Below are 19,898 nucleotides of genomic sequence, written 5' to 3'. Positions count from 1 at the left end.
ACCAGAGGATGCAGCCTCAAAATAGAGGGGTGTCCTTTTAGAATGGAGATAGGCGGAATTTTTTTTAGCCAGAGAGTGGTGATTCTGTGAAATTCTTTACCACAGGCAGCTGTAGAGGCCAATTCTTTATATATATTTAAGGCAGAGATTGATAGATTCTTGATTGGTCGGGGCATGAAGGGATATGGGGAGAAGGCAGGTGATTGGGGCTGAGAGGAAAATTGGATCAGTCATGATGAAATGGCGGAGTGGGCCAAATGACCTAATTCTGCTTCTATATTTTATGGTCTTATGGAAGTGGTGAATGGAGGCTTGATTTCAACTGTTAAGAGAAGTTTTGATAAGTACATGGATGGATGGTGTGGGTTGATGGGACTAGGTAGACTAACTGTTTGACACACACTAGATGGACTGAAGGGCCTGTTTCTGTGCTGTGGTGCTCTATAATTATATGCATAAATTAATCTGGTGTATACCTTTTTATAGAGATATAAGGGTAATTGCAACGTTGGTATTGAGTTTCAAGTTGATAAAATTCAGATCATTTGATATGTCTGTGCATGTTGTCCTCATGTTTCAACAGGTATATTTTTAAAATAGTGAATATCAGCTCAGTAACAATAGCTAGTAACAAAGATTTTGCACAACTTTTTTGAGCTATTCCAAACTTGGGGTTAAGTAATCTATACCTTATGGTCTTTAGACTCTCAACCTGCATTTCAAGGACAAAGATGACATATTTATTTTGAGTCAGAGAACAGTGAGACAAAATCTCTTTTTTATGTATCAATTGGGATCAAAGGCTTATGAGGGCACCATAGAAGACGTGACAGAGATGAGTGTACAATGCCAGTCATCTGGTGATTTCTCCGCAGTCTAATTGGTTTGAAGTGTATATCTAGACTGTATCTGTTATGTCTGTCACTCAAAGTCATACTAACTTCGTTTGTGCTGCTTGCAATCTCTGCTCTAAAGAAAACAATTCCAGGTTCTTTAGTTTACCCGGACAAAGTTTACCTCATCTCTGGAATTATTTTCATACATCTCATTGTAGCCACAAAGTCCTTCACATCTTTCATAAATAGTGGTTCCCAGACTTGGATATACTCCATCTGAGCCCAAACTAATCTTTTATGAAGGTTTTTCATAATTTCTTTGCATTTGTTTTCCATGTCGCCACACGTAAAGGCGAAGGTGTCATATGCTTTTACAACTATGGTATCCATGTCTTTTTATTTGTGATATACAATGCACATACAAGTCAAGCTTATTGTCATATACATGTATACCATCAAACGAGATGTTTCTCCAAGTCAGGGTGTAAAGAACTGTAGTGTGCATAACACACATAACACATAATGACTTATGAAAGTAAGGATGAAATCTACAGATTTATTACACATAAATAAAGTGCATAAATGTGAGGTACAAAACAGTGACATTTTGAATGCGATGCGCTAGGAGTTCAGAAGCCTAATGGCCTGAGGGAAGAAATTGTTTCCTTTTCTACCATTCCTGTTTTTACTTATTGGAGTCTCCTGCGTGATGGTAGAAAGTCAGAGGATGCTGGATAGATGAATGCAATCCTTGATAATAATATTACATCCGAAATCTTTCTGTTATTGTACCTCTCTTACAATTGTGCTCTCTAGTTTAAATTTGCCTTTTATATTTCTTTCTGTTAGTAACAAATATGCAAGAAGGCCCATTGAGTCAATGTTGCCACATCTTCATCTCAGTGGTTTGCTTTTGTATCCTTAAAGTCTATTACTATCCTCTTTACAGTTCACTTTATCTCCAAGTTTTGTTTAATTGGAAATTATGCCTTGTATACCCACATCCACTTTATCGATATAAAGAAGAAAAGCCGTGCACTTAGTACAACTCCTTTGAGTTCCACTGTACACTTCCCACAAGTCTGAAAAAGTCTTTTATTGCTATTTCCTATTACTTAGACATTTGCTATACCTAATATTTATTTCACAGATTTAATCTATTGTACGCTTTTGGAAGTTAAATACACAACACAACCAATTTTGCTAATTGATTCATATTTGTCAAAGTGCAAATATTACCCTATTTACTGTTTCTAAAAGCTTATTCACTGCTTAGGTATAATACTAACTGAAAGTGTTTTTCTGAGAACATTTTTTTTCAAATAAGAGTGTATCATTTGCAATTTCCAGTCTTTGGGCACTACTCTGAATCTATAGATGTTAGAAGATTATGGTGCCTACAACTCACCTTGCCCTGCCTTTCCTCCTTCCCCTCCTTTCTCCTCTCATTCCCATCCCTGACCATAGCTCACAGGAGCAGAATTAGGCCATAAAGTTGGCTTCACCACTCTATCATGACTGATTTATCATCCCTCTCAATCCCAATCTCCTGCCTTCTCATAACCTTTGACACACTGAATAATCAAGAACATATCAACCACCACCCCAACGACTAGGCCTGTCTGGGGCAATGAAACCCACACAGATTCACCACCCTTTGGTTTAAGAAATTTTTTCTCATCTGTTCTAAATGCATGTCCCTTAATTCTGAGGCCTAGACTTCCCCGACTATAGGAAATATCCTCCCCACATCCACTCTCTCTAGGCCTTTCAATATTCAACCTTGAACTCCAGGCCAGGTCTTTATGTGCTGTTATTGTGACTCCCATCTTCCCTTCCCCCACCACCACTTTGCAACCCCGTCTCCCTCAGATCCCACCGTCAGCTCGTGGGCCCTCAGAGGCTCCATCTTCCTCTCACCCCAACCCTACACCTCAGGCTCCCCCCTCCCCCCTCTGATCTCAGCTCTCATCCATGCCAGGTCTTTACCATCCCCTCTGACCTTCAACTGTCTGAGGCAGAACGCACTGTCCTCAGTAAGGGCCTCACCTTTGTCCCCCTTCGCCCACACCTCAGCGAGTTCCGTGTTCGCCATGACGCGGAACTGTTCTTCCGCCATCTCTGTCTCCAAGCCTACTTCTTTGGCAAGGACTCTTCCACACCCACTGATGACCTTTCTCCCGTCTTCAGCCCTCCTCCTCTTCATGGACACCCCGCTCTGGGTCTTCTGCCTGCTCTGGATCTGTTTATTGCTAACTGCCGATGGGACATCAACCGTCTCGACTTCACTGCACCTTGTTCCCATTCCAACCTTACTCCTTCCGAACGCTCTGCTCTCCACTCCCTCCGCAGCAATCCTAACTAACCTTACTATTAAACCCGCCGATAAGTGGGGTGCTGTTGTAGTCTGGCGCACTGACCTCTACCTTGCCGAGGCACAGCGACAAGTCGCGGATACCTCCTCGTATTTACCCCTTGATCATGACCCCACTAAGGAGCACCAGGCCATTGTCTGCCACACCATCACTGACTTTATCCGCTCAGGGGATCTCCCATCCACTGCTACCAACCTTACAGTTCCCACACCTTGCACTTCCGGTTTCTACCTCCTACCCAAGATCCACAAACCTGCCTGTCCTGGCAGACCCATTGTCTCAGCTTGCTCCTGCGCCACCAAACTTGTTTCTGCACACCTCGACACGGTTTTATCCCCCCCTTGTTCAATCCCTTCCTACCTATGTTCGTGACACTTCTCACGCTCTTAAACTTTTCGATGATTTTAAGTTCCCTGGCCCCCACCGCTTTATTTTCACCATGGATGTCCAGTCCCTATATACTTCCATCCCCCATCAGGAAGGTCTCAAAGCTCTCCACTTCTTTTTGAATTCCAGACATAATCAGTTAACCTCTACCACCACTCTGCTCCATCTAGCGGAATTAGTCCTTACTCTTAATAATTTCTCCTTTGGCTCCTCCCACTTCCTCCAAACTAAAGGTGTAGCTATGGGCACCCGTATGGGTCCTAGCTATGTCTGCCTTTTTGTTGGGTTTGTGGAACAATCTATGTTCCGTGCCTATTCTGGTATCTGTCCCCCACTTTTCCTTCGCTACATCGACGACTGCATTGGCGCTGCTTCCTGCACGCATGCAGAACTCGTTGACTTTATTAACTTTGCCTCCAACTTTCACCCTGCCCTCAAGTTTACCTGGTCCATTTCCGACACCTACCTCCCCTTTCTAGATCTTTCTGTCTCTGTCTCTGGAGACAGCTTATCCACTGATGTCTACTATAAGCCTACTGACTCTCACAGCTATCTGGACTATTCCTGTTCTCACCCTGTCTCTTGCAAAAACGCCATCCCCTTCTCGCAATTCCTCCGTCTCCACCGCATCTGCTCTCAGGATGAGGCTTTTCATTCCAGGACAAGGGAGTTGTCCTCCTTTTTTAAAGAAAGGGGCTTCCCTTCCTCCACCATCAACTCTGCTCTCAAAAGCATCGCCCCCATTTTATGCACATCTGCTCTCACTCCATCCTCCCGCCACCCCACTAGGAATAGGGTTCCCCTGGTCCTCACCTACCACCCCATCAGCTTCCGGGTCCAACATATTATTCTCCGTAACTTCCGCCATCTCCAACGGGATCCCACCACTAAGCACATCTTTCCCTCCCCCCACCCCCCGCTTTCCGCAGGGATCGCTCCCTACGCGACTCCCTTGTCCATTCGTCACCCCCTTCCCTCCCCACTGATCTTCCTCCTGGCACTTATCCTTGTAGGCGGAACAAGTGCTACACATGCCCTTACACTTCCTCCCTTACCACCATTCGGGGCCCCAGACAGTCCTTCCAGGTGAGGTGATACTTCACCTGTGAGTTGGCTGGGGTGATATACTGTGTCCGGTGCTCCCAATGTGGCCTTCTATATATTGACGAGACCCGACGCAGACTGGGAGATCGTTTTGCTGAACACCTATGCTCTGTCCGCCAGAGAAAGCAGGATCTCTCAGTGGCCACACATTTTAATTCCACATCCCATTCCCATTCTGATATGTCTATCCATGGCCTCCTCTACGGTAAAGATGAAGCCACACTCAGGTTGGAGGAACAACACCTTATATTCCATCTGGGTAGCCTCCAACCTGCTGGCATGAACATTGACTTCTCCAACTTCCGCTAATGCCCCACCTCCCGCTCGTACCCCATCCTTTATTTATTTATATACACACATTCTTTCTCTCTCTCCTTTTTGTCCCTCTTACTATACCCCTTGCCCATCCTCTGGGTTCCCCCCCCCTTTTCCTTCTCCCTGGGCCTCCTGTCCCATGATCCTCTCGTATCTCTTTTGCCAATCATCTGTCCAGCTCTTGGCTCCATCCCTCCCCCTCCTGTCTTCTCCTATCATTTTGGATCTCCTCCTCCCCCTCCCACATCAAATCTCTTACTAGCTCTTCCTTCAGTTAGTCCTGACGAAGGGTCTTGGCCCGAAACGTCGACCGTGCCTCTTCCTAGAGATGCTGCCTGGCCTGCTGCGTTCACCAGCAACTTTGATGTGTGTTGCTTGAATTTCCAGCATCTGCAGAATTCCTTGTGTTTGCCTTTCAATATTCGATAGGTTTCAATGAGATCTCCCTTCATCTAAACTCCAGCGTATACAGGCCCAGGACCATCAAATGCTCATCGTATGTTAACCCTTTCATTCCTGGGATTATATTCATGAACCTCCTCTGGACCTTGTTCAATGCCAGCATATCTTTTCTTAGATAAGGGGTCAGAAACTGCTCACAATCATTTGTGGTCTAACCAATGTCTTAAAAAGCCTCAGAATTTAAAAGCAAGGATGTAATGCTAGTTCTTTTGAAATGATTGTTAACATTGCACTTGCCTTCCTTACCACCAATTCAACCTACAAGTTAACCATTAGGGAGTCCTAGCCAAGGACTCCCAAGTCCCTTTGCACCTCTGAATCTCAATTACATCTTTGAGGCTCCAGAACAGCATATTCATTGACGAAATTCTCTCTGTAATCAACATGGTTTCTCATTTGTGTTAACAATGTGGAATCTGTCATATACTTGCTTTTTCTGCGTAATGTTACTCTGTACCCTTTTTGGTCATCCAGGAAGTTCTGGCTTTAATCCCTACTTTTCCTCCTTCATGAGAATATATTTGGGCTACTAGTGAAGCCTGAAGACCAGCCAATGTTCAATTAGTTTTGAATCTTGAACTTTGTTTCTATTTTTTGCCTACCTTCTCATTATCATGTAATTGGAATTGGCTGTTCTTTAATTGAACGTTTTAACATTGAAGTAGTTAATATGCTTCTCCACAGCCATCAAACAACCTGATGTGATCGCTGATTCTCGTGTTCCACATGGCCATCAGATTCCTAGCCCGATGTTCATTAATACTGCCTTCCTTATTAAGACAGTTCCCCTAAACATGCTTAAAATTATTTTTAAAGAATAAATGTAATCTGCTCCAATTAAATAAACTATTTATCTATAATTTTATGCTACCTCCATTTATGTAAAGAGAAAATACTTACACATGGGTGTATCTGAAAAGCTTATTTACCTTGCCATTTATTTGCATCATAATAATTTCAAATTTTCAACAATGCCTATTTTGAACAGGAATGTAAATAAACTGCATCAATTTTATGTCTACCAGGTGATGCTTCAATTGGTAGCCAAAATAAATTTAAATGCCCACATTGTAATTACATTGCCAAGTATCGGCGCACATTGAAGAGACATCAGCTGATACACACTGGTGTGAGGTCCTTTGCTTGTGACATCTGTGGAAAGTTGTTCACACGAAGAGAACATGTTAAGAGACATTCCTTGGTGAGTATGGGTACTATTTATAAGAACTATGAACCTGTGATTGAAGGTCTTGGAACCTGACTTGGTTACAAGTATTTGATTAGTTCTCTTTCACCCCTGCCTCTTTCTCATGACCTTGTTGTATTCTAGTAACATCCTCAAACATGTTTGCTTATAAACTTAGCTGTACCTTCCATTTAAGGACCGGGCATACCAAAGCATTATTCTTTAGTCTTTGTTACAATTTTTATAATCATGATGGTAGATTAGTTTAATGTTTAGTAAATCTGAGCCATATTCCATTTTTCAGAACCTTCCAGTTTGGATTTTTGTTCTCAAGTTTTAGGTCATCTGAACTTCTGCTGCAAAATCGTACCTCCTCACTGAATTATCATACTGTAACACGTGTTAGATAGATGGTCCACCTGTGCCTTCAATTTACAATTCCTAACATAGTGTTTAAATTTTTCTTGGCCATGAAGCCTTCTCACCCTTCAAAAATCCCTGGACCATACAAATATCTATCTGATCTTGTGGCCTTCTATTTCAAGTAGCTATGTGTTTAGCCAATCTGAATTTCCTTTCTGTAAACATCTCCATTTTCCTCTTTTTGCTTAAGATGCTGTTTAAAACCTATCTCAGTAACTAAACTTTTGATTATTCCCTTTCTGTCTCTTGGTTTGGTGTCATATTATCTTGATTCTATCTCTGAGCTGCCTTTTTTTGTTATCATATATTGTATTTTGCTATCTGTGAAGTTTGCAGCCAGTTTTTGAGCTATTCCTCTGACCGCCTCTACACTGTGCTGACTGAAATTCTTGAACTTACTTCTTTACAGGTTGGTGAGATAGTCAAAGCAGACTTTAAGTTTGTGTAAAATGAAAGGGAAGGATTCTGATCTCTGGTGCTTAAGGGATCTATGCTTTCATAACCTCAGGTGAAAGTTCTTTGACTGGAAAAGGTGAAATGAATAAAAGCTTGTATATTTGGAAAATTCTTAGCTGATTAGTATGTAAACATCTAATAATTTAGTAATTTTTCTCTTATAGTCTTTGTGCAATAAGCAGAATTGTATATTAGTTACGGTGTACCATCTTTCATTTTCCCATTTACTAATTTTATTAGAAAATATATGTTGACAACAAGAATTGCCTGTTTGCATTTGATTGACTAACTTGATTTTTTTTCCCCACAGGTACACAAGAAGGATAAAAAATACAAATGTATGGTTTGCAAAAAGTTTTTCACTCTAGCAGCCAGTGTTGGAATTAGGCACGGATCTCGAAGATACGGCGTGTGTTTGGATTGTTCTGGTGGTGATAGACAGACAAAAGGTGACCACGATGGTATGGACCTGATGGTTGATCCAGAATTTTTTAAAGAGCAGCAAGAAGAACAGGATGACCCAGGTGGACTGGAACAAGAAGAAAATGAGAGAATGGTTGGTGAAGATGTACCAGATGAAGAAGGAGCAGGGGATATCGATAGAGAGCAGTGGGAAGATGCTGGGGCTAGTGAGACATATGTCATATTAGATAATGACTAGCTGGTTCTTCAGCCCTTGTGCTGTAAAACTAAAAAGTATAATTATGTTTCTTCACTGTATTGGCAAACTATGAATTTTATTTGAATTGCAATGATTATGGATTGGCAACAAAACACTAAATTTTTCATATTTTTCTGATAGCTGTAATTATTGGATAATTGATATTTTAATGATTGTAGTTAGTGGTTTCACCACAGTAATGATGGAAGAGTCTTGGAGTCAGTGATGGGCAATTCCTTATTATAACCGAAACTGATATAACCATGTTCTTTTCCCACAAATCTAACTAAACAAGAAAGTATTAAGCAAAAATGTAGTGGTGTGCGACCTGAAGTGTCGAATCAAGCAGAAGCCATCTCACTGACTGGTATACAAAAGAAACTAAGACCACAGACTGTCTTGTAACAGGAGAAGACCATCAAACACAAACAAACATCATTTCTTCAATGGTGAACCCTGGGTTTACCTTTTTGCTTCTTTCAAATGAAAACATTCAGTTGTTCCTTGAAACCATGTGCTTTTTTTTTTAAAGTCACTAGCATTTCCTGATAATTAATGCACAGCTAACATTACCTTTTGGGTGAAACAGATTTGCAAACTACTGTTAATTCCTCTCGTTCCTCAATCATCCTTCATATTCCTTCACGTCAGTGTTTGCTAAAATAGTTGATCAGGTTTAGTCGTGACAATGTCATCTTGGGTCATCTTAAATTCATGTTTTTATCCAAAGAAAATTTTGTTCTTTTTTTTTTTCAGCCTTTCAACTCAACCCCCTGTACTCAGGATCTTTGTTCACCTTTCAACTTTCTTGGAAGCAGTATTTTTCTTTCCATGAAAGGCAAGCAATTTAGACAATATTGCAATTGGAGCTTGACTATCCCCAGATGAAGCTGTAATAGTGGAATGAACAGGGTTTGAAATTTCTGAAGGATTGGACTTGGAATTTGATGTCTGGAGTATTGGTTTATTCTATGCATTTTCAAGGCTCAACCTTGCAGGCAAGAAAGCCAATTATTATATAGGTGCTAGTAGCTTTAAACTTTTGAAGTGTTTGTGTGTCACTTAAAATGAGCAAAGTCAGCATTCAATCTTACTGCATTCCACAGAGAAGTTATCTGCAGTATATATGGCACCTTCACTAAGTGCTGTTTGTGGCATTTAAGCAAAAGAAATTCATGATACAACATCATTAATGAAGACCATGCTTTATAGTCTTATTTCTGTGAACTGAGAGGAAACAATTTGATGTGTACGTTTAAGCTGGTAATTTACTTGTTCTGAGACAGACAAGGTCTGTGTCATAATGAATAAATTAGACACCAGTATAACTGAATTCGGATTAACTGAAAAGCAGTGAATAGTATTTTCTCCCTTTTACAGGAGAAGATGTAATGTTTGGGTATGGTGTACACAAAACAGTGTGTGTGCTACTTGATGAACTACATAATATCCAGTTTGCATGCTCATCCTTAGCATTCTTGAGTCTGAAATTCTTTATGCACTACATTATGAAATGCCACTATGTGTTAGTGGTTTTGCAAAGAAAACACTTCAACTTGGTCCATCAATTTACCTGCTATTGAGTATGACTTTTGTTTTACACGTTGAGTAAGGCTGCTGATACTTTTGTTTCCAACACCCTTCAGTTGGCTGTTTTATTTAAAACTGATCCATTGTGGAAGGAAGAATTGCTGGGATGGTGAAGAGGAAGATTGTTGAATCTAACAGGGCAATTTGCAAATTACCCACTTTTCAAGTATATTAAGCCAGATCATTGTGAAATAACTGACAAATTCTCAAATTACACCTAAGTTATTTGAAGAGTGTTAAAATATAGCTGCTTCAAAAGGCATGAGTAAAAACAGAAAATTATTGAAATACTCAGCAGGTCAGGCAGCATCTTCTTAGAGAAAAGAATGAGTTAATGTTTTAGGTTGATGAACTTTCATCGGAACTGGTGAATGTATATGCAGTTGAAAGAGTTTGAGTGTATTACTTTAATCCAGCCATTTTGGACGGTGGGTAGAGTAGAAATTAGAAACATTAAGTCCTTTATAAAACCCAAGTTGCTTTATTTCCCAATGGAAGTACACTAGCCAAAGCTACAACAATGCTTTTGAGTACTCTCATATCTAATGACAGTGATTCATTTGAAGTCATACACTTTTGCTATGTATTCAAAACCATTAAGCTACAGTTACAATCAGTAAACCCTTACCCCAGTTTTGTAGTTGAGACTATTCTTGATTTCTTCTTGATACTTTTGATCTGTGCTTCTGTATCTTGGAGTAGGAATTGATTTCAAAAACCTGTGCTTTCCATACCAAAAAATCATGTGCAGTCATTGTTTTGAGAATGCTCTGGAACACTGAAACAGAAATATAAGTTCAATTATTAGTGAAAAGAGAACTATTAGGAATAGAAACCATTAAAGATGGGTATTTTTAGTTGACGTTTAATGTTATTGTAAATGAGCACATCAAGCAAGTGACATCTTGATCAGGTGAGTTTTTCAGCACATAGCTGTGTCAATTTCTATTTCACCTTTCTCATCTCAAATTTCCAACTGTATTGGATGGATAACTGTTTCACCAAATGAAGTAGCAGCAACTTAATTGGAGACTGCAGCACTGGAGAAAATGAAATAGGGACTGGTAGTTTAAAAGGTAATTGTCAGAATCAGGTTTATTATCACTGTCTTATGTGATACAAAGATTGCTGTTTAGTGGCAGCAGGAGGTTATGTTCTGTAAAATTTCCTTCACTGTTTTTGTATTCTGGAAAGCTGTGTCCTCAGCATTTCAGCTATTTAAATTTTTGGGTCTTAACTGCACTAATCTGATGATCCTGAGGTAGTGTGAAACGGGCACCTTGAGTAAATGTAGAGGCACATCAAAGGTGATACTGACACTACTCAAAAAGACTTCCACAGACTTCTTGAACTGGATTTTCTGGAATTGATTGGAAATGTGATTAGTGGCTGATCACATGGTCTGATTTATGGTCTGAATCAAGTAATTTGGGGAAGATTAAACCATGGGCCCAAGACAGTACCATATAAAATGCAGTATTTCCTTATTTGGCTATTGGATTGTATTGTACTTTAAAAAGGACAGAGATAACTTTTGATAAGAGGTACTACAGAGAGTGGAAATCCAGAGCAATGTGCTGAAGGAGCTCAGTAGGTCAGACAGCATCTATGGATGGGAGTAAACAGTCGATGTTTCGGGCCAAGACCCTTCATCAGGACTGAGGTAATTCTGTGTATGTATGAACTTCTGTAAGTTCTGCATACAGACATGAAGAAGTTGATTTAAAATGGGCTTGCTGAACCTTTTGATTAATAATGCAGAATGGCTTATTACACCTTTTACATTATGTTTCTAACGACTGAAGGAAGTTTAGCTCAATATTTTACTGCTTCCTTGCCAGTTTCACTAGTCCATTTAGGTTTTGTCACTGGTGTCATCACGATTTAACATATCTATTTGACTAGAAATTTTCAAGCCAAATAAGAGGCAACTTGGTAGCCTTTGTCCATATTTACGTCTTTTTAATATTTTAGAATTTTGAAGAATGTGTTACCTTTTTTAATGCTAGAGGCAGTTTTATGGAAAGTTAAGATCAAGATAACTTAGAATTGTATGAAGTTAATTCTTTATACAATCTTTACTATTTATACTATCACACATTTTGGTATTAATGCACTTTACCATGTTTGGAAACAGGACACAGCGATGTCACTGCATTGACAATTGTGCATGTTAGAGTAAACTTTTGCCTTGGCTCTGATAAAACTATAGATATTGCCTTTTAAATGTTTGAGGCCCCTTAATGTTCGTTCTGCACAGCCAACCATCCCCGCCCCACCAAGAATGTAGTGCTGTCTCTTGGATCATTTTAGCCCTGTTTTTATTTATGGTCTGACAATAATTGTTTTTATTTATTTCTTAGACTTTTTAATGTTAAGGTTTCCATCTGCTATCTGCAAACTGACATTCAGCCATTTATCTTCCTTTGTTCTTTGTTAATGTTTGTAATGGTTTGGTGTGCTTCAATGCTATTAAGCCCCTGCACCTCAGCCAGAATATTTTAGAGTTGCAAGCATCATTTTGTGAGATTATTAATGCACTAATGTTGATACAGAAGGGAACTATTAGTCTTTATAATCTACTTTTCCTTTATTGGATCCTCCCTGTTGAAATAACATGATAGTTTCACTATGGGACATTATTATACATTACTGGAAAGAATTACTTAGTCTTGAAGGTGTTGGTGCATATTGGAATGGTCTGTACTAAAAATGGATACTTCTATAAAGCAAATTATTTTACAGTCATAAGACTAGTGCCACTGTAATTCAGGCCGTGGTTAGTAAGATATATTTTTCTGATCCAAAAGATGAACCATGATCCAACTTCCTCAGCTTAGATCTCAGTAACCATAATTACCAAAGAATTCTGACAAAATACAGTATTATGGTTATTCAAGAGATTGTGAGATAATTATTCTGAAAAGCAAATTGTACAATTCCAAGTCTTTTTTTGTAGATACTTCTAGTTTTATCATTTCAGTTTATTAAAGCAATTTTATTATTTAAAGGGCAAAAGAATTGTTTTCAAATATTCCACATGAATGAAATACTTAAATATGACTTAGATCAAACAGTTAGATGTTATTTATATCAAGGATTGTGTCTTTGGCTGTAATTTTCCATTTGATGTCAACAGGTATTTATAGTTGAAATTGGGTACAGCAAACTAACTGATTTAGATTAAACCTTTTCAATTTTGTATTTGACACACTTCAAGGATATGGGGCTAAACAAGGTTTAGAAATATCAGAGACCCAAGAATTGTGCCCTGTGAGGATTTGCCCGCCACTGATTATTATGAAACATAGCATTCTATTGTTTAAGGTAGTTGTGTGTCTAATCCATAAACAAAGTTTATTATTGTATATGTGATCAGCAAGTCTGACAATTTGTAACTCTGCAGGTTATGTTAATTATCCATGAGACAAAATTAATAAGCTGTGCTTTTGGAAAGTAATTTTTGCAGACCTTTAAACATAGTACATTTTTGTTCCCATTCTTGTTTCCTACCAGTTATTTATATAGTATAATGGATTTATTTCCACTGTATAGACTGCTGTGTGTAATAAATATCTGTAGTTAATAGTGGCAGCATAAAGCAGCTGATTTATTTATATGAGGAAGGAGAAGATAGGGAGGTTTTCAGGACTAGAAAAATAAGGTAATTGAATCTTCACATGCAATATTGACAAAATCCAAATTGTAGAAAGTCAACTGCCCTTGTCGTAAACCTCTGAATTTAATTATGAATATCATAATTGGCTGTGGAATTTACCTCAGATTTAGGAGTTATGACTTTCAAATAACAGATTGGTTGATTTGTTCAGCTGAATTTTGATGATGGGATTATTTCTTGATTTCACTCAGTGTGTAGACCAAACGTGCTGTTCTGCAATAATGGAATTTTTTTTGTACCAAAAGAGGAGGGGGGATATTGTGTAAGGGCACCGATATGTTGATATTAAGTTATAATAAATGATATTAAGTCACTTAAGAATTGACTTGGGAGCCATTTCTGTAAGGTAGGAAGAGCTTCTGGATATGCATCACCTTCAACTGATGCAGCGTAACACAAGTTCAAATTAATTTTTTTTAAAATACTTTATACAAATAATATATATACACTGTAGCAACTATATATTTTCCTATTAGAGTGATTGCAGCTCAGTTAAGAAAAACATTCATTCTTGAGAGATTAATAGTCCTCAAACATTTGTGTTTTGTTTTGAAGTTACTTAATAGTTAAGGGCAGAGGATTTTCTTTGCAAAAATGATTTATAAATGAATTTGGGATCAAAAGCGCAATAGTGAATGTTTAATTCGTTGGGTTGAAACTAAAACATCCACTATTAAATGGAAGCCCTAATTTAACTGTATTCTCATTTTCTGGCAATAGTAGATGACATGGCTAAGGGATAAAATCATTCAAATGTGTGTGTGTTGAGCCAGAAAGAAAGAACAGTCGTAATTTTAATGGAAAACCCAACTGTACTTCAGATACCTAAAATTAGCATTGTATCGCTACCTTCACAACAAACACTATAGGTTTCATTACACACTGGTAGTGGTAGCAGTAACCCAGAAGATGAATTTTTCAATTCAGTATAGAGATCAATAGAAAATAAAATCCATTGCCTGAATTCAAAACAATTATATGCATTAACACCTACATAATTGCCTATTGGAGGTTTTAATCTTGCTGTACTGCTGTAGTACCTAAGGATTGTTTTTCTGTAAACACTGACTGAGAACTATGCATGTTAATTTTCAAAACCCAGATCAACAGTATAACAATTTCTTTTTCTTGTGAGTGTCAAAATATGTGGCACCATGTACACATTCTTAGTTGCTTTTTGTACCTAACTCTGTAGTTTTGAAGCACTGAACAGAAGAAAAAAATTATTATGTATGCGACACGTTACCAAGGCAGAATCTTTGTTTCTCTATGCTTGTATGTAAAAATTATGGAAATATTTTTCCTTTGGAAAATATTAATTAATAAGTTGTGTGTTTCTAATTTTGGAACTTGTTAAAGAAACTCCAAGCTCTAAATCAATATTCAATACACTGAGGTCTGCTGAATATTGTTCTTGCACTATATTATTTCAGTTACAGACTAATGCAACTTCAGCATCTTAACTTTGCATTTTGCTCGTGATTAAACCAAAGTCATTTTCTCTTGATTTTGTTAAGAATAAGTTAAACCTCAGGAAGTAGACCAAAGTGGTGTTGTAAAAAAAACAGATAAAGGTTGGGGGAAACTGGGAAATGGAGAAACTGTCCACTTAAAATCATGTTAAATATTCTATGATACTAGTCAAATAAATATGAGGGGTTCTATCAGCTTCTGTGATCATTCCTTCTGCACCCAATAACATTTTTAAAAAATTGGTCATCTCAATGTTTGTGGAATTCAGTTATGAACAAATGCTGCCTAACAGTTAGTGTAGTATTAGTGATTCACTTTCTGTGAGTTCCACTGTGACACTTGAAACTTATGATGTTACAGTGTGTGTAAAAACATTTTTCTTAATCTGATTTTCTTCATACAAATCTAAACACATAACCAGAAGATATACTTCCTTGTATCCAGAAGTACATAGCCTTATGCAGCCAGATGGAAGAATATGTCTGAGTAATTAATGGCTGAATTCAGATAAGACGAAACATTTAATTTGCAACCTCCTTTTATTTTTGAAGTGGAATGTTAAAATTTAAGTTAAGGCCCAGGAGTGTTCTGTGTATTAAATAAGTTGTACTAAAGCCTGGACTTTCTTTAAAAAGATTATTTTGAGTAAACAAGTTTATTCCTTTTCTCCAAACCTTCTCATGTTTCTCCAAAGGCCTCAGGGTAACTATGAATACATGAATTATGGATATGAGATAAAAAAATTCACTTTAAATAATGAAAAATGGTTCTGTGTTGCACATTCTTTTTTTTCTTATTACTAATTTTCTTTTAGATTTGATGTGATTTAATATGTAAATTTGATAAATGATCAGTTTGTAGATTGTATGCAGTAAACTGTAAATTCTTTTTGTAAAGACTTAACTATTATTGGTGACTATTTTTGCTTGTCTAAGCTGGTGCTATACTTGTACTGAACTCAACACAAATGTTGAATGATTTGTTTTGATATTTTGGATCTTTAATCACACTTTCATGTTTCACCATTGAATAAGAACATGATTTTAATCAGAGCTGTGTTGAATTTGTGATTTCCACTGTCAATGCAGACAATTAGTGTGTCTCATGTATTGAAGTGGCTGATTCTGAGAATGTATTAAATCATGTTCTGGGAACAGAGTTGATCTTTAAGCTTAAATTTTAGCAATATTAGAAGTGTTGGTTATGTTCAAGTGAATTTTTAGAAAAATTATTTCCTCCTTCATACTCAACTATGGTCCCTGTACCTTCAGCTGCCATGGCCATAAATTTCAGAAATTCCTGCTTAAACATTTTCAAGTCTTGACCAACTTCCATCTTTTTAAAATGCTCCTTAAAGACATACTCCCATTTGAGTATGTTTTTGATCATCTACCACATTGCTCTTGTGTGCCTTACCATCATCGGATTTTAGCTTGATATGTTCCACCAAGTGCCTTGGGATTAATTTGCTGTTTTAAAGGTGCTATATAAATGGAAGTTGTTCATGTTCTGCACTATGCAGTTGTTTACTTTCTGCTTTGTTTCATTTATTTCATACTAATAGAATTTATGCTTGATACCTGCAAGTGTACATTATGAGCAAGGAGCAGTTAAAGCTATGTTTGTGTTGAAGGATAACAAGTGCAATTTAAAGGTATGAATGAGTGAGGCAGTGGGTGGAAGTATTCAGAAGAATGGGAGTATATGTAGAACAATGAATCGTAAGGTCAGTACTGAAATTACATGAAAATATGACTCAATAATGGATGTATAAAATGTGTATAGTCAATCTGATTTTCAGAAAGGCAAAATATGCCAGCATTCTTATTTTGGATACCATTTCCCAACTAGACAAGAAAAGCATTTTGATAAACAATCTCTATCCAAAATTTCAAATGCTCATTCCTAGTCATCAATGGAACAAAGGCAGCAGGTTGAGGTGGTGTTGGGTGGTAATGTTGGCAGTGAAACACGCTGTTAATGTAATGGAGAATTGTCTATATTGAGTTGGTTTTACTATGTCAATTTGAAAATACTGTTCTGAATCTGGCTCTAGTCATAAACAGGACAAGTTTCCAGGAGTTGAGCCCAATTTCAGGCAATTAGTATGGAGTTTTTGGTATTTATACTCAGGCTACTTGCAAGTTTTGAAGCGGACAATAAAATTACCTTTTTGTAACAAGGTTCTTTAGCTGTATTAATAAATACACAGGTTATTACTTTAGAGTTGAAGTTTTCTTAAAAAAATGCAAGGGAGAAATAAACAATCACATTTTGAAATGTTCTATTGTGTTGGTTCCTGGAAGAATTTCAGTTTGCGATAATGCAATTACAAACTTAAATTGTAATGTTATTTCAGAAAACCGGCATACTTTTTGTCCAGATATTTGACTTTATCCCAGGCATGAAGAACTTGTTCAGACTAAAAAATCATTTGCAATGCTTGCATTGTTCCTGCTGTGGAACAGATGGACAGAAGACAAAATGGGATATTTTTATTTGAAAGCACTGTGAAGTCACATTCACAGTGACAGATGTAGGAGCGGGAGTGAATATTAATTGTAAACCAGATAATTCAAGATAAACATAATATAATAGTTACCTTGTGTAAGTCAATGGAAAAGGAAATGGCTTCTTTCACATAAAGAAGACTGGGATTGGAAAAGCAACCATACAGATCTACAGCATATAAAAAGACTTATTAGCACAGGGTTACTAGTTCTGACACTAACAGAACAATGACAATCTTATTCTAGTGCCATGTTCTATAGTTTTGTATCTACATCTACTTTTAAGTATTGACTTTTTAAAAAGCACATCCTGCTAGCTACTTATGCCTTTGTGCAAAATATGCCATGGTGGAAAATCCAGTGGAGGGAGAAGTTAAGAATCCTTTCATGTTAAAGGTTTAAAACTGTAAATTGATCATCTCAAATTTTCTTCCCCGATGAAAGTATTTCCCTATTCTCATTCATTAATGTCATATGTGTAAACTGTTATTTTTACACAAAACACAAATCTAGTTCTGGCAAGGATTGGCAAAATTGCCTTGTCAGTGTCACCACATGCAAGAATGCTTTAAAACTCACTAACATTTTAAGAAATTTCAAATTGCTTCTTAGCCTTTAATCCAAAAAAAAATTGTTCTAATGGTTCATTACTGTCATGTATACCAAGATACAGTGGAAAGATTATCTTGCATGCTGTTCATGTAGATCAAATCATTACACAGTACTTTGAACTACAATAAGGTAAACCAGGAAGTGTAGAATAAAGTGTAAAAGCTACCAAAGAAAGTGCAGTGCAGGTACAATTGTGAACCCTTGGCAATTACCTGGTTTTCTGCATTAACTACTCATAAAATGTGGTCTGATATTCATCTAAGTCACAATACTAGATAAACACAATCTGCCTAATCTAATAACGTACAAACAAATGTACTCATCAATTTTGAGTACACCATTTTAAAAAAATCTCGGTTCAAAAGAAATATGTGAACCTCTGGGGTAATGTCTTTAAAAACAAAAACAATTTGGAGTCAGTTGTTCCAATCAATGAGATTGGAGGTATGTGTTGTAGAGGTACCCTATCCTATATTTAAAAAAAGACACGCAAAGGTTGCTGACAGAGCCTGCTTAGCTCAAGAAAGATCTGTATGGACATCATGCCTCGATCAAAACAACTTTCAGAGGTCCTTGGAAGAAGAATTGTAAAGATGCATGAAGGCTACAAACGTATTTCTAAAGACCTGGGTGTTCATCAAATCACAGTAAGAGAAACTCTGCAAATGGAAGTATTCCATATTCTTGCTACTCTCCCTAGGAGTGGGTGTCCTGCAAAGACCATACCAACAGCACAATGCAATGAAGGAGGTGGTGTAAAAGTACCCAACAGTAACAGTAAAAGACCTGCATAAATCTCTAGAACTTGCTGAAGTCTGTTCATATGTCTACTATAAGAACAACACTGAACAAGAATAGTGTTCATTGAAGAACACCAGGGAAAAAAAGCCACTACTCTCCAAAAAAAATGCAGGTCTCAAGTTTGCAAAAGGCCACCTGGATGTTCCACTATGTTTTGTGGACAGATGAGACAAAAGTTGAACTTTTTGGCAGAAATGCACACTACTATATTTGGGGGAAAGGGTGGTATTGCACATCAACACCAAAACCTCATCCTAACTGTTAAGCATGATGGAAGTAGAGTCATGGTTTGGGGCTGCTTCACTGCCCCAGGGCCTGCAATCATAGAGGGAACAATGAATTCAAAATTGTATAAAGACATTTTACAGGAGAATGAAGCTTAATTAAAGTTGGATGATGCAACAAAGCAATGATCCAAAACACAAAAGTAAATCAACATTAATGGTTTAAAAAGAACATTTTTGAATGAGAATGGCCAAATCAGAGTCTAGACCTTAACCTAGTTGAGATGCTGTGGCATGACCTGAAGAAGGCTATTTATGCAAGGTATCCCTGAAATATTGATGAACTGAAACAGTCTGTATGGAGGAATGATCTAAAATTCCTCTTCACCATTTGGTGAAGGTTATTGGTGCTAAGGGAGATTCTACTAGTTATTAAATACACATACTTTTTCCAGCCTGGACTGTGAATGATTAAACAATGTGTTCAATAAAGACATGAAAAGTACAATAGTTTGTGTGTTATTAGGTTAGGCAGATTGAGTTTGTCTATTATTGTAACTAAAATGATCAGACCACATTTTGAGTAATGAATGCTGAAAAGTAGGAAATTGCAAAGGGGTCACAAACTTTTGCTTGCAACTGTAAATTATAGTGTAAGTCCATTTTATAGTACAAGAGGTCTGTTCAGGAGTCGGATAATAATGGGATATAAGCTACCTTTGAGCTTGGTGGTATGTGCTTTCAAATATTTCTATCATCTGCCTGAGGAAAATGGAGAGAATTGAGAATGTCTGGGCTGGATGG

At 37.5% G+C, this 19,898-nt stretch overlaps 1 protein-coding gene across 1 annotated transcript in view; it reads left to right on the top strand.

Annotated features, from left to right (window-relative positions):
- The window catches only part of zbtb10 (zinc finger and BTB domain containing 10), an 85,378-nt gene extending 71,591 nt beyond the window's left edge, over nt 1-13,787 (top strand). The window contains exons 4-5 of the mRNA XM_072253062.1: nt 6,505-6,680; nt 7,855-13,787. Coding sequence (XP_072109163.1) covers nt 6,505-6,680; nt 7,855-8,205 — 527 coding nt within the window. The 3' untranslated portion in view covers nt 8,206-13,787. The remainder of the gene's footprint in view (nt 1-6,504; nt 6,681-7,854) is intronic.
- Nucleotides 13,788-19,898: the final 6,111 nt, after the last annotated feature.

The sequence above is a fragment of the Mobula birostris genome, chromosome 1 (genome assembly GCF_030028105.1).
Source record: "Mobula birostris isolate sMobBir1 chromosome 1, sMobBir1.hap1, whole genome shotgun sequence".
NCBI lineage: Eukaryota > Metazoa > Chordata > Chondrichthyes > Myliobatiformes > Myliobatidae > Mobula > Mobula birostris.
The sequence above is the reverse complement of the archived record's forward strand: the minus strand, read 5'-3'. Positions and strand labels throughout refer to the sequence as shown.